At 35.0% G+C, this 16,104-nt stretch overlaps 2 protein-coding genes and 1 long non-coding RNA gene across 9 annotated transcripts in view; 2 read left to right on the plus strand and 1 right to left on the minus strand.

Moving 5' to 3' along the window:
* Positions 1–311: 311 nt before the first annotated feature.
* Positions 312–4,043, plus strand: LOC135834307 (uncharacterized). The gene is made up of 2 exons (XM_065348154.1): positions 312–1,609; positions 1,871–4,043. The coding sequence occupies exon 2, from the start codon at positions 1,907–1,909 to the stop codon at positions 3,893–3,895; it is 1,989 nt and encodes a 662-aa protein (XP_065204226.1). The 5' UTR covers positions 312–1,609; positions 1,871–1,906; the 3' UTR covers positions 3,896–4,043.
* Positions 4,044–4,346: 303 nt separating this feature from the next.
* On the minus strand, positions 4,347–6,203 carry LOC135834318 (uncharacterized). The gene is made up of 5 exons (XR_010556646.1): positions 5,964–6,203; positions 5,761–5,885; positions 5,426–5,577; positions 4,862–5,079; positions 4,347–4,761 (listed from the first exon to the last, which is right to left on the minus strand). It is a non-coding gene; the product is annotated as an uncharacterized LOC135834318 (long non-coding RNA).
* Positions 6,204–6,521: 318 nt separating this feature from the next.
* Positions 6,522–16,104, plus strand: part of LOC135834309 (longitudinals lacking protein, isoforms A/B/D/L-like) — a 58,750-nt gene continuing 49,167 nt past the window's right edge. For 2 of the 7 annotated variants that reach the window (XM_065348158.1, XM_065348159.1), the window contains exons 1-2: positions 6,522–7,237; positions 8,231–9,137. In XM_065348158.1, the coding sequence (XP_065204230.1) occupies positions 7,064–7,237; positions 8,231–9,137 (1,081 nt within the window). In that variant the 5' untranslated portion in view covers positions 6,522–7,063. The remainder of the gene's footprint in view (positions 7,238–8,230; positions 9,138–16,104) is intronic. The other 5 variants (XM_065348160.1, XM_065348164.1, XM_065348162.1 and 2 more) reach the window with 5 other exon arrangements.

The following is a 16,104-nucleotide window of genomic DNA, read 5'->3' on the forward strand; positions in this document are numbered from 1 at the left end:
CGAGCAGATCTTAGATTGATACTTTTTTCTGCGCCTATCTGGTCTGGTCCCATCTAGACACGAGCAGTGTTCAGTAGTGCTCAAGTAGGTACCCTAGTCGTTGGAAACGTTATTCGAAGTGGCATCTGAAAATTTAAAAAAAAAAATTGACAGAATGAGACTCTAAAAATCAGTAATCACGAACTTCTTTGATTCATCGAACCAGACGATTTCAATCAATCAAACGTCACAGTGACGTCACTTGACGGACAGCTGTGCTGTGATTGGTCGGTTTCATTATCAATAAGTTGATTCTACAGTCTACACAATACCACCTATAGTAAAAGGCCTGAGCGCTGAATTCTTATCAGCTCTGACGTCACCACAAGTAGATGACTCGATTGTGTTTACCATTTGAATTTTAACGTATGTTTAAATGGCGAATTCGTGAAATTGAGTAAAACTTTCGTTAAAAAAGTTATTTAAATTATGAAATTCAATTATTATTTGTCATAAAATGTGTTCTAGTAATGTAGTACTGATGTTTTCAATCACAGATGGTGTTGGTTTATTTGATTTGTGTACAAAAATGAATTTTTTGCGACTCATTCGTGTTGTGTAATTTGAATGAATAGTGATGTAAACTGTAGATTAAAATGAAAATTAATGTGTACTAGTGTGTTGTACCGGAATGATGTTGTAATGAAATAAGTAGTTAGTGAACAATGCAATCGCATCAAGTTGGAGAAAAATCTACAATACATTTTAATTTTCAAATCTACTTCTTAGACCAGCCATGCTAAAGCTGCTATGATGGATAATGGATATTAAACAAGAAATCATCAGTATCTCAAACCAATTGAAGCAGCTTTAAATTCCAATCCAAAATACTTAGGATGGATTTCAACAGGCATAAATACTATGTTTGCAAAGAATTTCGAATTTTCGAGAGAAATCTCCGTCATGTATGCAATGTTTGGTGATCGTTTTGTATACCTTAGTCTTTGAGTTGGAGATTATGTTCGCGTATATTCGATAATATTTACAATAATTTGTATGTGTTGTACTTCTTTGCTATATTCCTCATTGTCAGCTGTCATCCTCCAGAGTTTTTCTTGATATTCTTTTAGAAATTAGATCATAAACGAGTGTAGTTCTCATCTTTAATGATAAAAACGGTGTTGATTATGAGCTTATATTTACTTATTTTTCCATTCAAATCATTCCCTCTTGATCTCAAATTGATTATTAAGTATCAGAATGTGATTCAAAACGCAAAATAAAATGTTCTCAGTATTTATTTCATTATAGTGCATTAATATTTCATTCATTTCTATAGCGTTATCGGAGTACATACTATCTATTAGTGATGACGTCACAAAACAGCGCTCAGGCCTTTTACTATAGGTGGTATTGGTCTACACCACTGATAACAGATTGACTTTTTTTTTTTCAAAATTCATAATTTTTAAATTCGATTTACTCTTATTTCTAGGATATACTTTGAAATAAATTGATAATATTTCGAAAATAGAAACTTCAAGCTTTGAAATAAAGCTAATATTATAATTATTCATCTGATATTTCAGTTGAAATGTTTAGCTGAGATTTGTCAATTTTCATGCGAAAAGTAAGTCGCTAAAATAGCCTGTACTTCTAAAATGAAGCAAAAATGAGCTACGAAGATTTCATTTTTGAAAAATTGAACATTTTACGATCATTTTGAGCTATTTGCGATCAAAATCCGTTCTGAACTGATTATTTGAGATGGATTGGAAATGTTGGTGTTCACATTTTCAATCATCAACTCCCTCTCAAATAATCAGTTTTGAACGGATTTCAATACTTTGGTTTCTTCATGTATTAAATCAATGATTCATTTCTGTTTTAGGGTTCACTTTTCGCTCGGTGGTAATTTGATCTCGAAATGGCTAATGTATTGGCCAATATCTACGACCTTGTTTTTCCAAGTCCGCCAGCTCTGAGAGATATTGCATCCATCGCAGTTGCAGCGAAATTATTTCGTAAAACAATCAATGAAAATGCTTCAACTTCAAGTGACGCTTCGGAAGCGATTTCAGTACGTTGCGAACTCCCTAACCTACCAGCTACCCTTCTTCCCATCGTCCAAAGATATTTTGATAACATTCAATATTCATGGTATAATGGACCCCTCGACGGCACGGAGGATGTTAATTTTGATGGAATATTTTGCGATTTTAATGGAAATATAAATTACGACAGAGTTGCGAAACAAGCCATATTCTGCGAAGAAATCAGCGATGTGCAGAAGTTCAAGATAGCTTGTAGATATTGCCTCGAGGATCATATAATACAAATTTGGCCATCAGTCTCAGAACACTTCAACCTGAGTGATATTGTTTTTCGCGATGATCCTCTACTGTATTACTGGATTTGCCGTTTAAGAAATCAGCTGCATAAAGTCCCCCTCGACTATGGTTACGCTGCTATCGATGGAAATGAACTAGAATGTCTTAATTTTTACAATTGGCCACCCGTAGAGTACTTTTGGAACCGTTTGAAAGTTGGAAATCGAATACCAAGTGCAGTATATTTACTCAGATGGAACGGGCATTTATTCTGCAGGTATATACTTGCCACATTGAGCGAGGAAGAATTGAAAACATTGATAACATTAACGACTGAAAGTGGTGATAGTTTCATGTGTACTTTATTGAATAGTTCATTTGATCCTGATTATTCTTGGGATAATATTCGAAGCCTGAGCATTTTAGCAGGATGGGAATATGTTAAACATAAAGTAAGCCATACAGATTTCATTTGCGCAGTACGGGAGATTATTAAAAAACAGACTGAAGGCTCCGGTGGCATTTGGACGGATCAGAATTTTTCTCGCGACTTTTGGAACACTTCTGCAGATCATTTAAAACAGATTGCTATACAAGATGTTTTACTTGACCAATCTTTATTTATAAGAAGGAATGTCGAAAATAGGACCATTGATAGAGATAATTGGCTCATATGGTGTGTGCTGAAAGATGCACCATTGGAAGCCAGAAGTACTTTTTGGTACAAAAATTGGCGTATAATATTGCCCGGTACGAGTACAGAAGATTTGCAACGATTTATCACCTTATGCTGCCAGAACGAAACGGAAATGCTTCTGTTTAGAAAAAATAATTTATCCAAGTACGAAAACATAAGTCAAATATGTTTGCAATACCTGAAAACGTACGAGTTCGAAAAATTGAACGAATATTGCAACTTTTGCTACTTCGAAATAGAAAAGCAAATTGTTTTCGCTTCGCAGCTCAAGTTATTAACTGATTATGTAAATTTTCTCCATAACACTGATCGTGTGGACTATTTCGGAACGATCGACCTCATCAAAAATATTGATTCGCTGAGTACATTTATCGAGAATACTTGTAACGATGTCGACCTCGCCGCTGATTTTAAAAATCAGATCTTGTTGGCACCTCGAACGATGTTACTTCTGGCTAGATGTGTCGCTACGAATAAAATTAAGGAAGCGATGCAATTTGTCGACTTATTTGCGAAGTCTGAGCAAGCGGCGATCAATTTTAAACTTCATATTATGCCTTCTCTGGTAAATGTCCTGTCAACTGGAGCTAAACTTTACTTTACATTTGATACGGACAGCTTTGCAAGTTTCGTGCGATGGTGTCTAGTAAGTGACGACAAAATCTCAGAATTTAAACGAACTGTCACTATTGATGAAATCGTTCGAAATATAACACAATGCGAAGAGCAACGTGTTTTTGATGAGGGTGATGGGTCTGTTGGACCAGAACATTTGATCCGGTTGTACTCTGATCTCGCTAAATTTTTAGAATGGTTGTTTTCCTCGCCTGAGAAAATCGCGGAGGTCAAAAAAAAGTTTGATAGGTTCGAACAGTACGCTTCGAAGTGAAAGTGGTTTTGCATTTTCATTTTATTTTTATATCTGTTTTTCTATATTAACATAAGTATGTATTTTATGAAGAAATTATTGTTCGTTTTTTTTTGTTACTTTTCTGAGTAAATTTTCATTGATAATTAAAATAATTTATTATAAATTATTATCGTCCATTTTATTGTATCCCGTATGTAGTATCGCTTTGTCCATTTTTCATAACTAGAAATTTTGATTGAAAAAATGTTCTCTGATAGAGGTTGGTGGGGGAGACTTGGGATGTATGGGCCACTTTTTTGATTTTGAACAATTTTCATCCCCTAAAATGAGGTTTGATTTTGCGTTTACTTATTTGATGAAAATTACAACAAAAAAAAACCTGAATACGAAGGCTACGTAGGTGTCTATGTCTGATGTGTTTAGAAAATATGAGATGGGGGTTTTCTAATAACAAAAATGATTCACAAGATTTCAATGTACAGATTTTATTTTAAAAATTATTTCATCGTGGGTCATATAAGTACGTACAAAGATAGCAATTTCTTTTGGAAATAGAGATGAACCCTAGGAAAAGAGAGGAAAGCTTTAAAAAAATTGGACATCCAGCTCATTAAAAAAATAATAATAATATGTCCTAGATTTTGATCAAGTCATAAAATCCCTGTCAACATTCTTAATCATGCGGAAGTTCCCCATGAGATGTGCTAAAAGTGAATCGATCAAAAATTACATTTGTAAAACTGTTTTAAAAAATCCTTTTTCGAACAGATCTTAGATTGATACTTTTTTCTGCACCTATCTGGTCCCATCTAGACACGAGCAGTGTTCACTGTTCAGTAGTGCTCAAGTACCCTAGTCGTTGGAAACGTTATTCGAAGTAGCATCTGAAAATTTGAAAAAAAATTTGACAGAATGAGATTTTAGAAATTAGATGATATTCTATCTGAATTCAGCGATGTATAATCTGATCAAATCATCACGAACCTCTTCACGATGGCACATCAACTTTCATCGAAAGAATTACGTCGTGATGAACAAAATTCATACGAAATTAAACTCAATGCTCCAATAATGATACATATTAAATTAATCCTTATCCACGTTCCATTCTTAGGTACCGGTTTGTGCTGTTGGCTACTGCATTTACTATTCCTTTAGCGATCTATCATGTTCGTCATTCGATATCGTTTCTAATTGGAAATCTGTAATCAACGTGTGAGTAAATTAATGAACGATATTACGAGTACGAGGAGATCAGATTAAATAATTCGTAGGTAACGTAAAAGTATAAGTAGTAACTCGTTTACTAGGCGAAGATCTAATTAATAGATTTTACAGAAATGGCAATGAAAAAAAAAAACGCCAAGGACCAGGATGAGAAATAAAAGTATCCATTTAAAATACTGGCAACGTTTTTTTGAACTCACAAGTTTCGGTATTTCCCCCCCCCCCCAAAACGCTTCGATTTACTAAAAATCTAGATATTATATTCAATCATCAGGTGAATTAATCAAATCTTATAGAGAAAGCTTTTTCAAAGACAATTACCAAGGGTTTTTTTTTTTTCAGTGATAGATTTGGAAGATGAGGAAATTCTTCAGACTTCAACCGGAGTACCTTGGGATTAAATCGTCCAACAGATAATTACATCATGTGAGGTGCAAAAATACGTCTTCGAGTTGCCAATTCGATCTGCAAAGCTGGAATGTGGAAAGCAGTAAATTAGTACTCGACTACTCGTGGTAAGAGAACATCTATCTTATTATCATCTTATCTAACTCTTGAATGAGAAATAATTCAGTCAACCAAGATTTGAAATATTAGCTACATCAGTTGGCACATATGTATGTGTTAGATTAGTGAAATATATTCAGCCATAATACCGGTATTCGGTTTCATATTTTAGAACGATTCTTCGGCAGCTTTGGAAGGAATTCTTAGGAGATGTTCGATGCAGAACTCGTTATATTTTTGTTTCGAGGCTTTAGCTGTTTAGCTCTGGGATTATCTGTACACATCAGAAGGTATTCTGAGCAACTTGTTGTATGCTGAATTTTAAATAAGTATTCAACGATGTGTTTATTACTTGAACTCCAGTCTCCATCTCGATACTTTCGAGTTGATACTGGAACATTTTTCAGCTCTCAGGTGATCTTGGTTTCGGTATCTCTATACTTGACTCGATGATGATACATCGCTCTGAAATGGATTTTGTATCAAGCTCGGGGATTTAATGAAGATGAATATTGAATATTATTCGATTTCAAATTTCAATTTCAATTTTCTAGTTTTTATTTTTATTGATAAAAATTTCTGATAATAAAAAAAAAACAAAAACATCCTCTGCTACCATCCCGCAGTCTAGCGGCCGTCGATGAAATTTCAAATGCCTTCGTAATATCGCAATTCCTACACACTTTCAACCACATTACCTACCCAATTCACCTACTCATTCAATCGATTCGAGTTTTTCCCTCACCAGTCAGGCACTGTACCACTCACCAGGCACTTTTTCCTTTAATGAAAGTTCACAAGCGTCATTACACTAATGAAGTGGAAATTTGCAACATATTAATGACGAAACGATCAAAATTCATATCCGGTACAATTTTACATCGCACCTCGGGCAATTTCGATCACTCTAGCTCCATATATCGCCAATTCTCGCCATACTTTCGCCTCAATCTCACCAAAAACCGCTTCGATTTTCTCGTGAAAATTCCACTCGTGTGAAATACGCCCGAAAAGTGAGTTTCCATCGTCGCTAGCGTTCCGTTCGCATCGTACGAAGTTTCATTTTCATCTTTCCCGTCGTCGTCGTCGTCGTTGCTGTCTCCCTTCACCCTTCTTTTATGCAATGTCCTCCCGCCATCCTTCCCCCTGCCGTCCGAACTAGAAAATAGAAACGGGATCTTCGAACCGATTCTACAGTAACCAGTGGAAGCAGAAGTGAACTACTTATTTACGGGCTTCCGTTGCCGTGTGGTGTTGATCGGTGTCAAGTGTACGTCATGAATTTATAATGGCGGCCGTGCGTTTCTATTTTTGTTTTCGTTCGTCCAAGTGAAAAATTCTCGAGTATAACAACCGTTTACCGTACGCTGTGTAAAAGTTTTATTAAAATTCGATACTCGACGACTTATAAAGTACAAAAAATCAAACTAGTTTTATATTCTATTTAGTGTAATGGCTGCCAATCAGCAGTTTTGTTTAAGGTGGAATAACCATCAGCGTACGTTGATTTCCGTGTTTGATAGTCTATTGGAAAGTGGAACACTAGTAGATTGCACTTTGGCAGCTGAGGGACAATACTTAAAAGCTCACAAAGTAGTTTTATCCGCCTGCAGTCCTTACCTAGGAGTAAGTATTATTCACGTATACTTTCTAATTCGTCGTAGTGAAAAATTCTTCGTCTTTGGAAAAAGTTTCTTTGTGTGACTAATGCTGTATATAATATTAGAAAATCCGAGAACGTCTTTTTCTCTTTCTCTCTCTCTCTCACTCACTCTCGTTCTGTCTGTCGTTCTGTCTCGCTCTCTCTCTCTCACTCACTCGTTTATTCTCCTCTGATTTCCCCCCCGCGAAACGAATCACCGTCCTGGTTGTGTCCAAGTTGGTACGTTAGGTCGGATTTTTCCAAACACTTTCTACTTTATTCGCTGTGCTTCGATTAACCTAATTTTTTCGTCTATATTGACCAACAACGTGTACGAAGACGAACGACGACGCCGAGTTCGAGTTGAATTGAATGAATGGAATTCATCGAATGTGGGAAATGAGAAGAAAAACTGCTTTCATTTCGCTACCAGGCATATTCGGTATTCTACTCCGCCAGGCCAGGGCCAAGTTACCTGAAAAAAATTCACGTCGTGATACTTGGCTAGTTTCATTTCGGCTTCTACGGTCAGCAGGGAAATCCGTTATCGACCAAATGTTCGATAAATTATCATGGGCGAGCTGAAACCGAAGAACGAATCGACCCATTAGATAGATTTTTATTTAGGCTGCGTTATTAATCTTGTACTCGTTCGGTAACGAAGAAGAAATTCACTTCATCATAATCTTGAGTCAAATTCCATTGTATAAGTTTACTTAGTGTTATCTTACGTTAGGTTTGCCTTGATTTCGGGTTACGCAGCCGGCCACATCGATAGATCTTTGAACCTGGGTTTTAAAATAAAAATTTTTATCTGTAATAGGAAATTAATATTATGCACAGTATTCTCTGCGTTTCGAAAGATTATACCAATATCTCTATCTCTCTGTAGTAATTAGATACCTACATATTTGATTCTCTAAGTAATATATAAATTGTATCACTAATCGTCTATTCTTTGTCTGTTTTGCTCGCAGGTATTATTAAGCCAGCACCATGAGAAACATCCTATACTGATACTAAAAGACATAAAATTTCAAGAACTAAAAGCTATGCTAGATTACATGTACCGAGGCGAAGTGAATATATCGCAAGAACAACTATGCACGTTTCTAAAAGCAGCCGAATCTTTACAAATCAAAGGCTTAACAGAGAGCGCCGGACTGAACCCGGAAACGAAAGATTTCGAAGACCGTTTGGTCAAAAGATACGACCGTAAATGTACCTCGACACCTCAACAGCAGCAACAACAACAACAACAGCAGCAACAACAACAACAGATTCCTAATCATAGTGCCAGCAGAACCAGATCGCCTCCGTCGAACACGATAAACTCGGCCGCAGAATCGTGGAACCAGAAATATTCTTCAAATTTCCGATCAAATTCGCCCCCTTCGCATCGTCTTCGAGACGGTAGCTTATCGCCTACGGCTAGAAAACGAAGGAAACAACAGCATCCTCAATCGAGCGTCGAAGATTCCGGAGGTACGAATATGATAGCGATAGAAAACCATCAAGATTCGTCTGTAGATTCGCACGACGCCGCTATAAATCCAGTTTCCAGTACGAATAACGCTTCGTCGTCGAATTCGTTAACGTTAAATAATATTAAAACCGAAAGCAACTCTACCCTCGATAAGACCACCATCGCTATCGATAACGACAGATGTACAGATTCCAGTAGTACGAATTCGAGTAATAAGTTAGACAACGCAGTAATTCCAAAAACCGAACCAAAGTTCGACGATAGACATTCGGACGACGTCGATGCCGCGTACGAAGATAGCGTCGAAGAGATGACCATAGAAGACGAAGAAGAAGAAATCGACGAAAATGATTTATCCCGGCCGGGCCCTTCTCATAGTGATGATAGTCAAAATTATGGTGAGTCTAAATTCACTATGTACGATTATATTCGCCTATCTTGTAACTAGTTTTCCATAGCTAGAGTACGTAGTGTAGCTCGTCGTCGTCGAGCTATGTTGCCACGTGCTAAAAAATTTCCTCCAAACACCGAAGTAGGACACAGTTCCAAATTATTTCGCAATCCAGCTCATCGTCGTAGTAGTAGTAGTAGTCGAGTCGTAGTCGTAATAAACTCATTAGGCCTTTGATATCTTCTAGGTTTTTTTTTATTTTTAAATCATCGCCCAGGTTCGTGAGAGTCTTCAGTCTCGTACAAGATTGGTTATCATTGTACAGAGTTATATATGTATTATGCGAACAGAGAATAATTTATACATACAATCGATAAATTCCAACTTTTTTTTTCTCTCTCTCTCGACGTTGGGTTTTTTTCTCTCTGTCTCTCACTTACTCGTTGACAAGAGTGTAAATAAATAGACTTCGACGACGACGAATGTTTACCAGCATATTACTAAAGTTTAGCAATCAGCGGTCTAAACAGTGGAAAAATATTTGGGTCAAGTGTACATTGTTAATTTTTCGATTCGGTTCAGTTAATTAATAGAAGGTTAAGGTGAATGCACGTGGAGTCGTGATGCAAACGGTGTTAATGTTCTGTGATTACTTACTTTATATTATTAATGCTGCTGCTGAATGCTGAGGTATCCATTACATTGCATCGTTGTAGTTTAGCGTTAGGTTTTCCTTGCGAAGTAGAAATTTTGATAAGAGGAGAAGAGTGATTGTTGAGGTGTTTTTTTTAAATTATTTTTCCTGGAGTAATGTCACTTTCAATTCATTTTGGCTCTGGTGAAGTGTGATGAGGGGAGGGGGAAGGGACGAGGAATACGTGGCTGTTCCAGTAATCCTCAATTTATTCGTGGTTCTAAAATTGATTATTTAGGCAGATGGTGGTCATCATTCGTATTTCCAATTCCAAATTTTGAGAACCCTTGCATGTATATTGTATGTATTTTTTTGTTTTCGTATCGAAAGTGTCTGCCTATGTGTGGTCATTGAACTGTAGAGTGGTTCTTGTTTTGAAGTTTGACTTCTTACCCTATCATCCCCTGACGTTGTTGTTGGATTTTATGCGAAAATTATTCCATTTTTTAAATTTTTATCCAAGTTTAGAAGAATGTATGTAGAGAACCCCCCCCCCCTCCCATGGGTTGAAATGAACGCGAAGCGAATGAGAAATTCTGATTTCTCGAAAAAAAATTCATTTCTGAGTCATGCCTAATTCTTCAAAATAATTCATTTTTGATGAAAAAATTACCTCTCGTCCATCAGACTGGTTTTCTTTTGTATGGAACGTTTCAAAAGTTGAAAAAAAAAACAAAAAAATGGGAATTTATCAAAGTGGGTCAATTTTTTAAATTTCCTGTATTTGTGTCAAAAGATTTCTTGTAAGTAACCTCCTTACTGGAAAAAAATGTCCTCATGACCACCGAACTATTTTGGTTCTCTTATATGGAGACCTTAACTTTGAAATGAAAAATTTAGAAAAATGAAAGTTAATAATTTTTTGACAGACATGAAATTCGGTCACTTCAAAAGTGACTTATTCACTATTTCACTTGCAAGTCACTTTTGTCAAAAAAAGGTGAAAAAAAGTGACCTTGGTCACTTTTTTTAAACATTTGTCGTGTAAAAAAGATTTTCGATTTTTGGTGAATTTTTGAAAATCAAATTTAGGCCAAAAATGAGGAAAAAAATTCAAAATTTTACCAAATTGACCAAGAAAGCTGAAATTTGGGATATACCCTATTTTCGACACGCCAAATCGATTGGAAACTGTTTCAATCCGTTTTGAGCAGTTTTGGAGCCTCCAGCAGATTTTCGAAACTCGAAATTCCCACAAAATTGCATCAAATAGAGTTTGAAAGCCGAAATTCATTCTGCGAACTAATTTCAATGCGCTACGAAGTCGACTGCAGGTGGATTTCAAGTCGTTTTGGAGCCTCCAGTGACTTTTTGAAAATTACTGGAGTCACAAGATTTTTGAAGCTTGAAATTCCCACAACATTTCATTAAAATGTAGTTTGCAAGTTGATACGATATGAAGTCGACTGCGTGGTGGTTTCAAATGGTTTTGAAGCTTCCAGCTACTGTTTGGAAATTTCAATTTTCCAAAAAACGCCATAAAATCTTTCAAAAAGTCGCTGGAGGCTCCAAAACGACTTCAAACCCACCAGCAGTTGCCTTCGTAGTGTATTGAAAGTAGTTTACAGAATGAATTTCGGCTTTCCATCTCCATTTGATGAGATTTTAGGAAATTTCAAGTTTCAAAAATCTACTGGAGGCTCCAGTAATTTTCAAACAGTCGCTAGAGGCTTCAAAACGACTTGAAATCCACCTGCAATCGACTTCTTAGCGTATTGAAATTAGTATGCAGAATGAATTTCAGATTTTCAACTCCATTTGATGCAATTTTGTGGGAATTTCGAGTTTCAAAAATCTGCTGGAGGCTCCAGAACTGCTCAAAACGGTTTGAAACCGTTTCCAATCGATTTGGCGTGTCGAAAGTAGGGTATATCCCAAATTTCAGCTTTCTTGGTCAATTTGGTAAAATTTTGATTTTTTCCCTCATTTTTGGCCTAAATTGAATTTTCAAAAATCCACCAAAAATCGAAAAACGCACTTTAGCACTTGAAATTTTGACATGTGATAAATTTTTGCATGATCATTCGATCTACCTTTGTAAAGTTTGGAAAAGTTCGTGCAAGTCCTATGTTAAAATGCAAAATCTGCGATTTCGGCTGATCTGTCAATCAAAATGGCCGCCATTTTGTAAGTAGGGCTACTTTTTTTTGAGGACCAGTGCTAGTAGTGTTCCTTAGGACTCCCCCTTCAATATTTCCAATTCCAAATTTTGAGAACCCTTGTGTGTATTTGTTTTTGTATCGAAAGTGTCTGCCTATGTGTGGTCATTGAACTGTAGAGTGGTTCTTGTTTTGAAGTTTGACTTTCTACCCTATCATCCCCTGAAGTTGTTGGATATTTTATGAGAAAATTATTCCATTTTTTTGATTTTTATCCAAGTTTTGATGAATTTATGTCGAGGAATACCCCCCCCCCCCCTCCTCCTTCCATGGGTAAAGAAAAACGAAGCGAATGAGAAAATTCTGATTTATCGAAAACTTTCTCATTTCTGTGTCATGCCTAAATCTTTCACATAACAATTTTTGAAGAAAAGATTATTCATCTCGTCCACCAGACTGGGTTTTTTGTATGGAACGCCTCAAATGTTGAAAAAAAAATGGGAATTCATCAAAGTAGGTCAATTTTTTTTAGAAATTTCCTGTATTTGTGTCAAAATATTTCTTAATCTTGTAAATAACCTTCTTATTGAAAAAAAAATCTTCCTCCTGACCACTGAACTATTTTGGTTCTCTTACTTATACGGAGGCCCTAACTTTGAAATGAATAAACAAGAAAAATGAAAGTTATCATAGTAAGTCAATTTTTGTTGAAAATTTATCGTTTTGTGTGTTGAAATTCTTCCAAATAACCTCCTGATCCAACAAATCCCCCCCTGTACCCCAAACAATGTTTGCTTTCTCCTGTAAAGCCACTGACATTAAATGAAAATGCAAAAATTGCCATCTGTCAAAATTTTTTGAACATTTTTCATTTCTGATCAGAATATTTCGAAATAATCCTCTTTTTAGAAAAACCTCTCTCGCTGTCCCAGTAATATTCGCCCTCTTGTATGGAGGCACCCCCCTCCCCCTTCATTTTTGGAAGAATAAAAAACGAAATGTTGAAAAAATTTGAAAATTTTGTAGGATTTCAATTTTTGTTTTGGATGTTTTTTTCCAATTTGGGGGGGGGGGGGGTAAATTTGCTCCATTTCTAAGAACAAAACTATATAGAGGGATTTTTAGAAGGGGAGGGGGTCTGACTGAAAATTTGCCGACTGATATAGGGAAGAAATTGCAATTTTGCCTATTGATATCTTCAATATAATATTCATATGATATAAAAATTTTAATTTTCTATTTTGAATTTTTTTGTGGGGGGGGGGGCTCAAATGTGAATTTTCTTCATTTTGAATTTGAAATAAAAACATGAATTAGAAATTTGTCCAAGCGAAACAAGGACAAAAGTTTTTGAAAATTTGGTTTCGAGAGACCTAAAAAAGATGTTTTTTTAAAAATGAATTTCAAGTTTGAAAAAAAAAACAGGACAAGTCAAAGCGAAACGAGAACGAAAACTTCTAAAAATTTGTATTTTGAGAGAACTAAAAACGATGTTTTTTATGCAAAGAGTTTATTTTTGGATTTTAAACCTATAAACTGTGTGTAAAATTGTTTACCAACAGCTGAAAATGTTTTCTTGAATGTTTTTAAAACACACACAATGGTAGGTAATTTACGTAATACATATAAGAATCAAAATGAATGTAACGATGAAAATATTGCATTGTGTAACTCGCGTATTCTTGTAATCTTTTTGAAAAGGAATTGCTGAAATGGAGTACGCAAATTTCGTCAGCTTGCTGAAATTGAGTAGGCAAATTTCGTCAGCTTTCTTTATTAAGATAGGACAGTAAAAGTTCAAAAAAGGAAAAATTGGCGCATCGAGGTTTTTTTTTGTAAATCTGTAGTGATATTTATGAGGGAAAATACTGGACCTGAATTATATGAATTCCCCATCAAAGTCTTCACAATTTGATACAATACTTGATGCGAAATGATCTATAATAGAGCTCCGAAAAAAGGGGGGGTTGTCACATTTCAAGCTTAATTATCAAGAACAGCGTGAATAGAAAATTAAATTTCTAGAAAAAGTGGCGAATAAACTATGAAAATGGATGACTGAGTGACCTTTCACTTGTTGAATTTCATCGATTGTTGGTAGTTTTCAATCAATCGATCAAAATTTTTAAGTAACGAAAACATGTAAAATTTGTGTGTTGGAAATGAGGGAAAATCACATCAGGGTAATTTAAAAAAAAAAAAAACAACGTTACCTAATCGGAGAATCGTAACTTTTAAGGTGGTTTTGTTGTTTGTTTCTCAATTTATCAGTGATGATGTATTATGAGTTTCGTGCAAATTGTTTCGATTTTATTGAAATTTTATATTTTTTTAGTTAGTATATTCAATCGTTTTTCGATAATTCTACAATGTTTTTCTGATAACTCGTGTAATTTTTGCAGCATTTTATTAAATTTTGAAAATATTTACACATCTATTCTGCCACTTTTTTTCAAAAAAAATTCCAAAAAGTTTTGTGACAAAATGCCCAAAAATATCGCTTTTTTTTGCCAGAAATAGCCAAAAGTTCCTTTTAATAAAATTTCAGTCTCGATTTTTGCCCAAAATTGCGATGGGTAGTCTCATTTTTTTTGCCATTAATTGCATTTAAAAAAACGCTTTTTGTTGAAAATTGTCAACAATTTTAAAAATAAACCTCACTTTTTTGCTGAAAATTGCAAAAAAAAAGTCTCACTTACCAAAATTTTCAAAAATTCTCGTTTTTTTGCTGAAAACTGTTAAACCTTTTCGCTTTTATTCTATAAATTCCAAAAGAGTATCGTTTTCAAAAACTGCCCGAAATTCTTATTTTTTCCCCCCTAAAAATTGCTAAAAAGCCCTGTCTTTTTCCAAAACTGTCCCAAGTCTTGCTTCTTGCCAAAAATTGTTAAAAAAGTCTTTTTTCTCTAAAAATTTGCAAAAAGGTCATCTTCTTCGACAGAACTTTCAACGTTTTCAAACAGTGCTAGGAATTCTTGCTTTCTTTCCAAAAGTTTTTGTTGTTTTCCATCTCTCACTTTTTTGCCAAAATTACTAAAAGTCATCCTTTTTGCCAGAACTGTCAATGTCTCACTTTCTGCAAGAACTCAAACAGATAGTGTTATTTTTTTCCAAAATTTACCCAAATCTCGCTATTTTGCCAGCTGTTGGCGAAAAGTCATGGTTTTTGCGGAATTGTCAGTCTCCCTTTCATCGTAAATTGTCTCTTTTTTCCTGAAAACTGTCGAGTCTCTTTTTTAAACCCAAAAGTTACGAAATAATCGAACTTCTCTGATAAAAATTGCGATCAAGTGTCACTTCTTAGTCAATAATTTCCATAAAAAAGTCTTACTTTTTGGATATTGTGGAAGTCGATTTAAGAATATTTGGTTGGTTTTTGGTCACTTCTTTTACTCTCCAGGCCATTCTCGCCAGAAGTAGCTTTTTTTTTTTCATTGACTGGAATTTCATCAATTTTTGGCCATTTTCGATAATTTTCATGTCGATTTCGCAGTTTTGAGTGTACTTTGTGCAATTTTTGCGAAAATTTGGTAGGAAGGAATGGAAAGAGCAGTTGTCATTTTTCTTTTCTTTCAAATTTCAGAATCTCTCATAGAAGTTGTGTTTTTTTGCCGGATGCAATCAAGTGCTGTTTTTTGCCAAATTTTTGGAATTTGATTTTTAATAAGTTGGCGATTTCTTGATTTTTACGTTGTAATGAGAAGTTTACCTGCACCTCCGTTTTCCCTTCAAATTCCAAAATAAAATTTCAACAAATTTACTAAATTTCTGTTATTTTTTTTTCAAATTTGTCAACTGAACTTTATAAAATTTTAAAATGAAGTTTTCTCGAACTTGCAAACCCTCTACATGTGATCCCGTTTCATTCTAATTTTTTCGTGTTGCGAAAATTTTTCCTTGTGAGCAATTAGGTAGAATATAGTTGAGGCAGTCTAAAAAAAGGAATAAAATTCCGTGTTTGAATTTCCCTGTAAAAGTCTCTTGAAAAAATTGAAAAAATAAAATTGGAAAAATTTTCAATGATTAGAATTTTATTCACAGCCTAATTTTTGAGTCGTTGAAGTCTCTTTCCAGGTCCTGTAGATCTTGCTTTTTTCCATCTCGTTGAAAATAGAAAAATTTTGACTTCCAGATTGAGCTATTTGATAAAAATTTAGCGAAGAGCTATTTCATTTTCCTGA

Source organism: Planococcus citri, chromosome 2, assembly GCF_950023065.1.
Source record: "Planococcus citri chromosome 2, ihPlaCitr1.1, whole genome shotgun sequence".
Lineage (NCBI taxonomy): Eukaryota > Metazoa > Arthropoda > Insecta > Hemiptera > Pseudococcidae > Planococcus > Planococcus citri.

What these genes read in the sequence shown, in the direction of transcription:
- LOC135834307 (XM_065348154.1), top strand. Translation starts at nt 1,907, where the DNA reads ATGGCTAATGTATTGGCCAATATCTACGACCTTGTTTTTCCAAGTCCG.